Raw genomic sequence first — 10,863 nt, forward strand, 5'->3', positions numbered from 1 at the left:
TGGAACTACAGAGCTGAGATATTCTTCTAAAAAATGTTAATTTGTGTTCGGAAGAAGAAAGAAAGTCATGCACATCTGAGATGCATGCAGGTGAGTAAATTGTGAAATAATTTTCATTTTAAATTAAACTTTAAATTAAAGTCGGTCTCCTTTTGATAGCTGTTCTCTTATTGGTACAACAATTAAAGGCCTGCTGGGGTAAAAGACACTTTTGATTTTATTTTCTCCCAGAACATTTTCCTTAACACCTGTTTGTCATTATGCAATGCAATATTTTCCTGATCATGAGATCACTGCATGCAATGTCAAAAGGTTGATTTTTGAGGTAATTTGATCTAATATTTATATAATTTTAAATTATGCAGATTTATGTAGCTATGAGAATCCCTGAAATTATGACATTTATTTTGAACCAAAATACTTATTTGTAAATGTAAGTTTTGTTCAAGGTGATTCAATCAGATTTACAGTGACACCTAGTGGTGTGGATGCAGCATCATTCAAAATCAATAGTTTTCAGTCACAGATGCCATTATAGAAATTCACTCTTAACAATCATCCATGATTAATTTAATCCAAGAGTGAAAGTGTTCAATAACAAGATGGTTACTGAGATTAAGAGAGTAGTATTAAACTGGTCATGTGATTCTAAAATGGCAGCCCCCATGAGGGCACCTATGCCCCATGTAGAATAAAACAGCTTTTATAAGGTTACTGATATTACTAGACTCCTCATCTCACGTGAGTGATTAAAATTGTATACATATGTTTCAAAATGTAATTTAATTTCTTTAGGAGTAAAACGTATTCAATGGGGAAAATTACTGAGTGCGGTGTGCCTTTAGCCCCACAGTTCACTGTACATTTATGTTTAACTTCAGATGTATGTTTAGAGACCTAAATACAGAATATATTTTAACAATAAATAAATAAAAATAAAAAAAACAGGTAATTGTAAAACAGTCAGAAGGGTTTTACGGTAAGGAATTAAAGTGAAACCACATAGTAAAATTAATCTTTTCTGCAATTAACCATGGAATAAAACCAGCAATCAGTTCTTGATGAGAAAAAAATAAGTGTTGTGACTCAAGGTACAATTTACTTATGTGTAATTCTCACAAACAAAAGCAATTACACACGTATCTGCACTGCAATGGGAATTTCACTCTATAATAAGACAAAAGTTAATTTGGCCTTCTGAACACAGAATATTATCAATACCATTCATAAGAAATTTATTTGATACATTAACAGTAATATTTAGGTAACTGCATTTTTTTTTTTGTTTTGTTTCAAAGGGGAACACTTTAAAACAAAAGACAAAAACTTTGAATGTAGCAGCAAATTTATGTAGTACCAGTATCATGAAGGGTAGAAGATTGACAGAATGTTAAAAGTGGCTGTTGTTTGATACTGGAACAAGCAGAGGAAGAACCATAATAATCTCTTGATGTGTGCACTGTTAGTTCTAGTGACAAAAACATTGTGAAAGTTTTTTGCTTTTTATGGAAATTACAAAACAGACCACTAAAGAAAAGCATTTTTTTTTTTTTTTGTTAATAACACTACATACATTTTTAAGACCACCAAGATTATAATTTAACCATTTTGTGAAAAAAAAAAAGAAACATAACTCCAAACCCCTTTCAAATCAATTCCTGGTTACTGTACAATTTTTAATGATTATCTAACTCCCTATCAAGCATTAGTCCTGCAACAGTAAATGGAAAAGATGAATACATTGCAACACCCTATTTACAGTAAATTATTTATATATATATTTATATCACTCTGGCTGTACTTGCAAGAGATAATTTCAAGACCAAAACTTAGTGCAAGGCATGGAGTAAGAAACACCTTGGTGAGTTACCAGAAAAAGTTAAAATGTTTGGTGCATGTTTGTGGAGGGAAAATGTCTAATATCATATGCTGTACATGAGAGAGACAACTAAATGAGTGTCATGTTCTTGTGCCATTTATGCTCTTGCGTGCAAGTGCAGCCACATACTCACTCATTTGTAAGGACGGTGCCAGTAATGCAGAAAAGAAAAAAGAAAAAAGGAAGGCTTGCTAACTGGTGAGAGAAAAACAAGGGGGCAGGATCTTGGACTTGTGTGTGAGGTTAAGAAGGAGGTGGGCTTTCTGTTGACAGCACAGCCTCAGGAAGTGGGCAGTCTGCCACTGCACAGTGCTGCAGAGACATTCAGAATCGGGGCAGGCCAAAGAAAGAGCAAGAGCAGGGAATTGAGACAGGGTGAAGTAAGGGGCAGAGTGATTTGTTAAATCCAAATAGTCTAACCATGTGTGCAATTGGATAAGGTTAAAATGCTGATTTACCTTTTTTAGGCTTTGTAGTGATACATGCATCTATTATTTTGTAAAGAACATTTCTATAAAACAAAATCATAAAAAAGGTGAAACAGAAGAGAAATGAAGAGACTGTAGGGTTCTGAATTATGACAGAGTAGGTGAACCCTTGCGGAGACCTCACCCCCGTTGTCCTGGTCAGGCAAATGGTATTTGGAAAAAAAAAATTCTGATGGATATCTGTGACAGCATATATTACAGTTTGGAGACAAGGCATGTCTAAAGCATGAATACAGAAAGAGGCCTGGGTCTTTACAGAATACGACAAAACAAAAACACCGCAGATACATGGGCGGGGCAGAGCATTTGTTACAGCATAAGAGAATTGTGGAAATGTGGAAAGCAGAGGCATTTCATTAGTTAGTCAAAACCAAGTTGAAGGGCGGGACCTTGCGTTAGTTGTAGAAGTAACAGAGTTTGGTGAGGGGAGATTTTTTTTGCATTAGTTGCTGCAGCAGGGGGCCTTAGTGGGTTGGGCTGTCTCTGTGAGGTCCACACCCCTGCTACGCCCACTGTTGGCTCCGGCAGCTTGGGGCTCACTCTTAGGCAACCTTTTTGCTGAGGAGAGACAAAACAATAAGTGAACATTAAATAGTACAATTTGACACATCTAACTCTTGAAAAAATATTATGCACAAACACACACAATAAAACCACATTAAAGGGATCATTTACATTTTTGGGTGAACTCTCTCATCTTCTGCAGAAGACAAATAATGATTTTTAAAAGAATATTTCAGCTCTGTAGGTCCTCACAATGCATGTGAATGGTGACCATAACTTTGAAGGTCCAAAAAGGCCATAAAGTCAGCATAAAAGTAATTCATCTGTTTAATATATATCTTTTAAAGTGATATGATAGGTGTGGGTGAGAAACAGATCAATATTTAAGTATTTTTTACTGTACATCTACACTTTCACTTTCTAATGTGAAAGTGACTTACACTTCGAAATTAAGCCATCTACTGGTTGGGGCAGGCCAAAGGTAGAGATAGATAGTAAAACAGGACTTAAACATTGATCTGTTTCACACCTATCATATCGCTTCAGAAGCCATGGAATTAACCACCGGAGTATTATGGATTACTTTTATGCTGCCATTATGTGCTTTTTGGAGCTTCTGTGTTCTGGTTACCATTCACTTGCATTGTATGGGCCTACAGAGCTGAGATATTCTTCTAAAAATCTTAATTTGTGTTCTGCAGAAGAAAGAAAGACATACTGGGACGAAATGTGGGTGAGTAAATGATGAAACAATTTTCATTTTTGGGTGAACTATTCCTTTAAATAAATGTTATGGGTTCAATACAAGTAAAGCTCAATTGACAGTGTTTGTGAAATAATGTTGATAACCCCTAAAACATAATTTAGACTCATCCCTCACTTGTTAAAAAAATACAAATACAAAATTGCAGTTACAGTAATACACTTACAATGGAAGTGTATGGGGCCAGGCCATAACTGTAAAAATATTTAATAATATGATTCAAGTATGATAAAACTTACTAACATTATCTGCTCCTAATCATCTTCCTCATTCTCATGACAACGTAACGGCAATAATATCATATTAACACATATGTTTTTGTCTTGTGGCTATCCTTTTGAAACAGAGTATATATCAATGTTTATGTACTGGCCCCATTCACTTCCCCAAAAAGTGAGTGAAGGTCAAAATTATTTTTCGGGATAAACAACATTATGCCACAAATGCTATCGATTAATTTAATTTGTATTGACCTGGAAACTTCCTTTAAATATGGAAGGGTTGAAATCATTGGCGGGTTGTCAAGCGACCTTATCGCTTGATGTCGCTAGTCTCTGTACTGTGAAGACGCTAGTGGGCGTTCCTACTGCTGTCGCTATAAAGTTATTGGTGGACTGCACATCTCACACTATCTTATGAAAAACAGATTAGGCATTTTGCCAGTAAAACTAAGAAATCTCTCTACTTTTACAAGGATTCAGTTTTCTTGTCCACAAAATGCACATTCTGCAGGGGAGAGTGTTTTAATATAACCTGCAGCAGTGCACAATGCATCATATCCTTAATAAGATGAACGATCTATCAATGTTTGAATCAAACTCAATCATACTGCCGATATTTTCTTTTAAAAGCATTGTTTTTATTAAAGCCATGCATGTGCTTACAGACGAATCATACAGAACAGTGAAACCATTCACAGAAAGTTATCCTCTCGCTTGCACTCGACTCCATTATCTCAGGGGAGACGGTTGATGTGACAGGGCAATCAGGACTCCAACACAAAGCAGAGGGGTCTTGTATCACCCTGAATGGCTTTATTTTGCAATAATGACCAGCTGACAGTATACTGTCCCTCTTAATGCAAGGGTACTTGACCAAGGGCAATTGACCAATCAGAATAAAGTATTCCAGAAAGCCATGTAAAAACTAGTGCACTGGTTCAAAACAGAAATATTTAGGCAAAATGCATTTATGGCTTTTATGCAAAAAGCATTTACATTAAAATGTCTTTGATAACATCAAATAAACCTAAATATCTGACCTCTGTTGCATTTACAAGACCTTATAGAGCATCTCTTGTTAGGCTACATTGCTGCTTCTATAAAATCTTACCAATGGCCATGAAGATCTCATTCACGTTCATGGAAGTCTTTGCTGATGTCTCCATGAACAGCAAGCTGTTGTCATCTGCATAAGACTGAGCATCCTTTATGAATACAAAACAATACAGGTGAGGGAGACAGCTAAGGTCAGAACAATAAACTCTTTCTGCTTTGTGTCCTTGTAAAATCATGCATACCTGAAAGTCCACAGCTCTCTTGTTGGCAAGGTCAGCCTTGTTTCCGGACAGTGCGATGACAATGTTTGGGCTGGCCTGCCTCTGAAGCTCCTTAACCCAGTTCTTTGCTCTTGCAAACGACTCCTGAAAAGTGACGGAAAAGAATGGCACAGTAACAGATGCACAAGAGACAGACACATTTTCTTCTATTAAAACTTTAATGACAAAGTTGCTCAAAGACAAAGTTGCTGTAAAATATTCATTTTATACAACTTAAAATAAAAACCATGCCTCTTTCTATTAAATCTTCGACAGTTTTACAGAATTAAAACATTAACTGTTCAAAGATTCCAACACAGAAATCATTCTGCACAACACTCTAGGTGATTGGAGTAATCCTGTAATTAAAATAAAGTGCATACTAGCAGATTAAGCCACAGGCCATGGGTGCTCAACAATTTTACTGACCTCATTGGTGATGTCGTAAACTACAATGGCAGCCTGGGCACCTCTGTAGTACATGGGGGCCAAACTGTGGTAGCGCTCCTGTCCGGCTGTGTCCCAAATCTCGAACTTCACCGTTGTGTCATCCAAGCACACTGTCTGTGTTAGGAAGGCCGCTGCAACCAGAAAGAGGGAAAGCTGGTGAGAGATCTGGAAACATGCACATGGCAGGAATGCACAAATTTAAACAAAAACCCCCCTACCTCCTATTGTGCTCTCCTGAAACTCATGAAACTGCCCCTTGACGAAGCGCAGCACAAGGCTGGACTTTCCCACAGCAGACTCTCCTAGCAAGACCAGTTTGAACTGGCATATCTTATTGCCCGCGTTGGACCCGTTGGGGCGTGTTGCTCCTCCCCTATTGGCCATGACAGTTGTCAATCACCCCCGTCTCCTTTAGGTGGTCACACACACTCTGAGAGCTGTCCCAGTACTGGCTGCACAGGACAACATAATGTAGCATGACCAAAAAAGAGAAATGAAAAAGAGCACTTTCATGTTGACTATAGACACAGATCTTCTCGTTCTTCTCTAATCAGAGCTCTCTTACTGGGAATTACCCATCTTGACTTTATGGCAAAGATAGTAACTAGCTGAAATGGTATCTTAAGTTGAGACCTTTTTTCCATCCATATGTGTCATATTTTCTGTTACAGGTGATTATGTGACACTGTGACAGCCATGCAGTGGATTCAAGCTATGTGGGAGTGATTAAGGAAGCTAACAGTTCAAAGCCAACTGTTTTGGTACTCACTGACTTAGGGTTATGATACAATAAATTATTTAATATTGTAAACTGTAAAATTCAAGGTTCCCATTAATGACCCTTCTGAGTTAGTTCTTTTGAATCTACATCGCAAGTTACAAGACTTGACTTAAAAGGTTGTATTAAATGTGCTTACTAACAATAAAGAGGACAATATCATTAAAATGCCTCAAAATACCTCTAAATGAAATTCACTGAATTAAAGGAAAAAATTATTTTTATGAAGCTTATTTCAGTTAAGAAAATAACTGCAAAACAAAATCCTATTTTTATCAAGTGTTTTTGTCTTGTTGTTAAATTAAAACAGTCCAAAAATCCTTAAAACAAGATACATTTACTTGAGAATCAACATAAACGATATTTAGACTTGCTTTAAGAGAATGTATCGTAAATATAAGTGTATTTTGTACATAAGTGTATTTTTTCACTTAGTTATACTTCTGCAAGTGCAGACAAAATATACTTATTCAAGATCTATTCTCTAAAAGCAAGTATAAATATCTTATATGCTGCTTCTCAGTTGAATGTATCTTTTTTTTTTTTAAGGATTTTTAGATATTTTAAAATATTTGTATTTTTAATATTATTTTCAACATTCCAAGATACATTTTATTTAAATATTCTGCAGTATAGCTGCTAAAGAGTTTCAGATATTTATATTGGAAAACAAGCCAAAACAAAAACAACTCTCTCTTATTAATAAAGCTGCTTATTGACAATTTTCTTCATGATAAGAAATGCACAGTGACACATATATTATGATTCAGTAAATCGCGAGCCATCACGTTATAATCTAGCTGCAGCAAGCACGCCTGAGGGACGAGTGTCCCCGTGACAGAGTGTGCATCAGCCGGATGCAGTTTCAATCTCTCCCCTTAGATCGGGACATTCGCGTAACTCATAAAAGAGGTGCTGACTGCACAGAGAAATGCCAGTTTTGGAGTTTGTAGTTAGTTACATGACCTACTCTTCCACTTTATTATTTCATTCAATATAACTGCATTAAAGATGTAACGCCGGGGTGTTTCCTTTAAAGACGCTCGACACACAAGTTTTACTCCAGCTCCACTTATTCCATAAAGAGAGTGCTTCAGTATTTACTTATTTTGTATTTTTGCATCATAATTCCCTCTACATCTGCAGATCTACATCACCTATAGCTGTATGGAAAGTTTAGAGTGCATCTGGATGGCGAGCTGTATAATTCTTCCTCTCCTTAGTCAGGTGCGAGCTGCAGTGCTGCTCTCACACATCATCATTAGAGTTTAATGTGATCTCATGTTATGTTAAATGAGATCAAACAACTATTTGACAACTAAAATTGTGTCAACAATTTTTTATTGTCAACCTTGTCAATAACGTCTAATCATTTCAGCCCTATCCGATTCCCAAAAAATTAATTTTTTGAGTTGGTTCTTTTGAATCTACAGCACGAGACAACCAGTGTAGTCTGATTCACAAACAATTTACTTTTTGACCAGTGTAGTCCAATTCCTGAATGAATGCCTATTTTGAGTTGGTTCATTTGAACCTACAACACGAAACATTCAGCGTGACCAGTGTTGTCAAATTCCCTAACAAATGACTCTTTTGAGCCTGTATGTTTTTTAATCTACAGCGAGATCATTGTTTCCCAATTTCCAAAAGATCGACTCTTATGAGATGATCCTTTGAATCTACACTGCAAAACACATAGTGCTTTCTACCGAACTAGTGGGCCTCATTCATGAACCATGAGCAGAACAAATTTGTGTGTAACTAGTTTGTGATTTCCATTCTTACAGCACACTCTTATCAGCCAGTTCTTAAAAACATACTGAACCACAAGTCAATCATTTCATCATGGTTAACTCAACATGAACCAAGATTTGAACCGAAACATTTTAATTCTTTCTTCCATCCAGGGCTCTGATGCTGTTAGAAATGGCCGAACTCTCGTATGACGTTCGTTCTTCTGTTGTTAATAAGCACTGCTTCCGAATTCTTGCGTGAACTGACCGACACACTTACGTTACGCGACAGCTACGTGATGCGTCAACTGCTGGCAGGAAGCACTTTTTAAAAGTTAATAATGTTTTAATTATCAAATTATTTTATGCACAAATGGATCGATTTACATCAGAAGATATTCATTATATTGGAGAGTTGTCTGGCCCGCCCCAGAATTGAAGCTCATGAGGGTTGCCAGAATGAGCGAAACTGAAAATGTCTCCAGTATTTATTCTTGTTTTCCTACGGCTCTGGTAATGGTGGTTTTTATATGGATGGCGAGGCTTTTTAGGTCAGGTAGAATCTGTTATCTCTGATTCAGTTTGTTTGCTGGCTTCCATGGCAGCAGCATGCAGTGTTGTTTGCCTGCAAACTTGTTCAAATCTGGCAATCCGGTGGTGCTATTTACTATATGATGTTTCCAGTCAATGGGTGTTTTAAAATTATTTTTATTCAACCCAATTCACTAATAAATTACATTACTAATAAAGTTAAGGTATACTTTTTGTCCTTCTGAAAGAAATTTGTCTTGGACTCGAAAGCCGCAGTGATACACAACAAATACCAACACAATACTTAACAGTGACTATTAATACAATCATAAAAGTAATAGGCCTAATAAAATGTACACAAACTAAAAATTTGACTTTTTGTTTTTAAGAGAACGATTTACTAACAAATCAAATTTCTACTGCCTTGCAAGCATTTTACTTTAGAAAATTTGACATACAAACAATACCTATCTAACATTGCTCAAACCTTCTCAGAAAAAGAAAATAATGTCTGTAGCCATGGTAACTCCTTTCTGCACAGAATGTCCTGAGTAAGCAGTCAAAACAAGCATGTCCATTTATTCTGACTAATTGCAAAATGCAACAATTTGACAACTGGGGCATTGCCTCGAAAAATAACAAAACAATGTAGCAAAGAAACATCACATTCCAATAAAATACCTTCCTTCTGAATGACTATACAGACCTGGAACACAAGACTAGAGATATAACTACAAACTCAAATGACAGCAGTCAAATTCACGAAATTCAGTAGACATCCATTATTGTGACATTGACCTCATGCCTTTAAACAGGAGGACAAACACTCCTTGTCAGAAGTAGATTGCTACTGCTGTTGTCAAATGGGAGAACGCAAGAACAGCCCCCAAATTGTGTAGAGCTCTGATCGTGAGCTGTTGCATCATCAAAAGCTGATCTTCCTACAAGAGATCCTGAGAACTGATCAGACATATGATTCGTACAATCAACAGCAGGATCTCCAATATATCAAACCAACTCTTTGAAAAGGAAGCCTGGTACAAATATGACTAGTTTTGGATTGTTTAAAACATACCAAAACAGTTGTATTCACCATCTGGTATGTAAAACAGCAATTACCAGAGTGTACTGATGTGAAATTAAATTATGGCCAGAAGTAAAGCAATTAAGATTCAAGAGCAAAACAAGAACAGTGCAGCCATTTGGAATACATCAATAGCATGGCAAGATAATTGTTGGTGGCTTAAATCCTGTTCCATATTAATGACATGCCTAAATATAAAAAAACAAACCTGAGACATATTCTTGACCCAGGAAAAGCGACTTAACATTATAGTTAGACTTCCTTTCACTCAGAATGAACAATTCCCCTTTTTCAACACAACCCTGAGCCTCAAGCCAAGGAACAAGCTGTCTTGCTCTCGCCAAGACAGCCCACTTTAGGTCAGGTGCCAAGCCCGTTAAACTACACTGATCATCCATATACCTGAAAGAACCATATAATAATACCAATATAACAAGCTAATAAATATCAGATAAAATACATGATAGTAAGTTCACTTTCAGTCCAGCATTCCCAACCAGTTTGCATTCTAACTGGATTCCGCCTAAACCCACAGCTACACATTCACGACAAGTTAATTATATTTTCATATCAATAACAATTGTTTACGCTTCTTAGGTTGAAGATATCAGATTTTTTATAAACTCTTGTGGGCTATATCGGGAAAAGGGGCCTGTAACAATTTTTGACGGAATCTAGCAAGCTAAAGTGGCTAGTTAGCCTAAGGTGATACGCCAAATCAGAAAACGCCACATTCAACGGAGGAATTCGGTGTCTCGTTACCTCAATGCCAGCCGATAGGTCGGGTAAACCGATTTCCGGCGAAGGGGTGCTAATATGTGATAAATATTCTCCGTGTTATTGGGGTCGGTTGATGGGAATTTTACTGACCCCGATCAAGTCTCCTCCTTTCTTTTCTCTCGCAACTTCCCCTTTAGAACCAAAACACAAATAACAGTTTCCGCCCCTCATGTCACGTCAGATGACACTTCCGCCCTGCAACAACGTACTTCCTGTTAACGGAAGTCGAATTTCAAACCGATTTAGTTTGATAAATGTATGTTTGGTAAAGATTAACCAGAAAAATGTTCCCATCTGTTTTGGAGTGGCCAGCTCATTACTTTATTTTATTTTATT

The 10,863-nt window shown here is 36.8% G+C and overlaps 1 protein-coding gene across 1 annotated transcript; it reads right to left on the reverse strand.

Moving 5' to 3' along the window:
* Positions 1-1,079: 1,079 nt before the first annotated feature.
* rab5aa (RAB5A, member RAS oncogene family, a) lies at positions 1,080-10,653 on the reverse strand. The gene is made up of 6 exons (XM_052136405.1): positions 10,510-10,653; positions 5,840-6,073; positions 5,601-5,752; positions 5,154-5,276; positions 4,967-5,060; positions 1,080-2,925 (listed from the first exon to the last, which is right to left on the reverse strand). The coding sequence occupies exons 2-6, from the start codon at positions 6,003-6,005 to the stop codon at positions 2,810-2,812; spliced, it is 651 nt and encodes a 216-aa protein (XP_051992365.1). The 5' UTR covers positions 6,006-6,073; positions 10,510-10,653; the 3' UTR covers positions 1,080-2,809.
* Between the last annotated feature and the right edge of the window lie 210 nt (positions 10,654-10,863).

The sequence above is a fragment of the Xyrauchen texanus genome, chromosome 10, assembly GCF_025860055.1.
Source record: "Xyrauchen texanus isolate HMW12.3.18 chromosome 10, RBS_HiC_50CHRs, whole genome shotgun sequence".
Classification (NCBI taxonomy): domain Eukaryota; kingdom Metazoa; phylum Chordata; class Actinopteri; order Cypriniformes; family Catostomidae; genus Xyrauchen; species Xyrauchen texanus.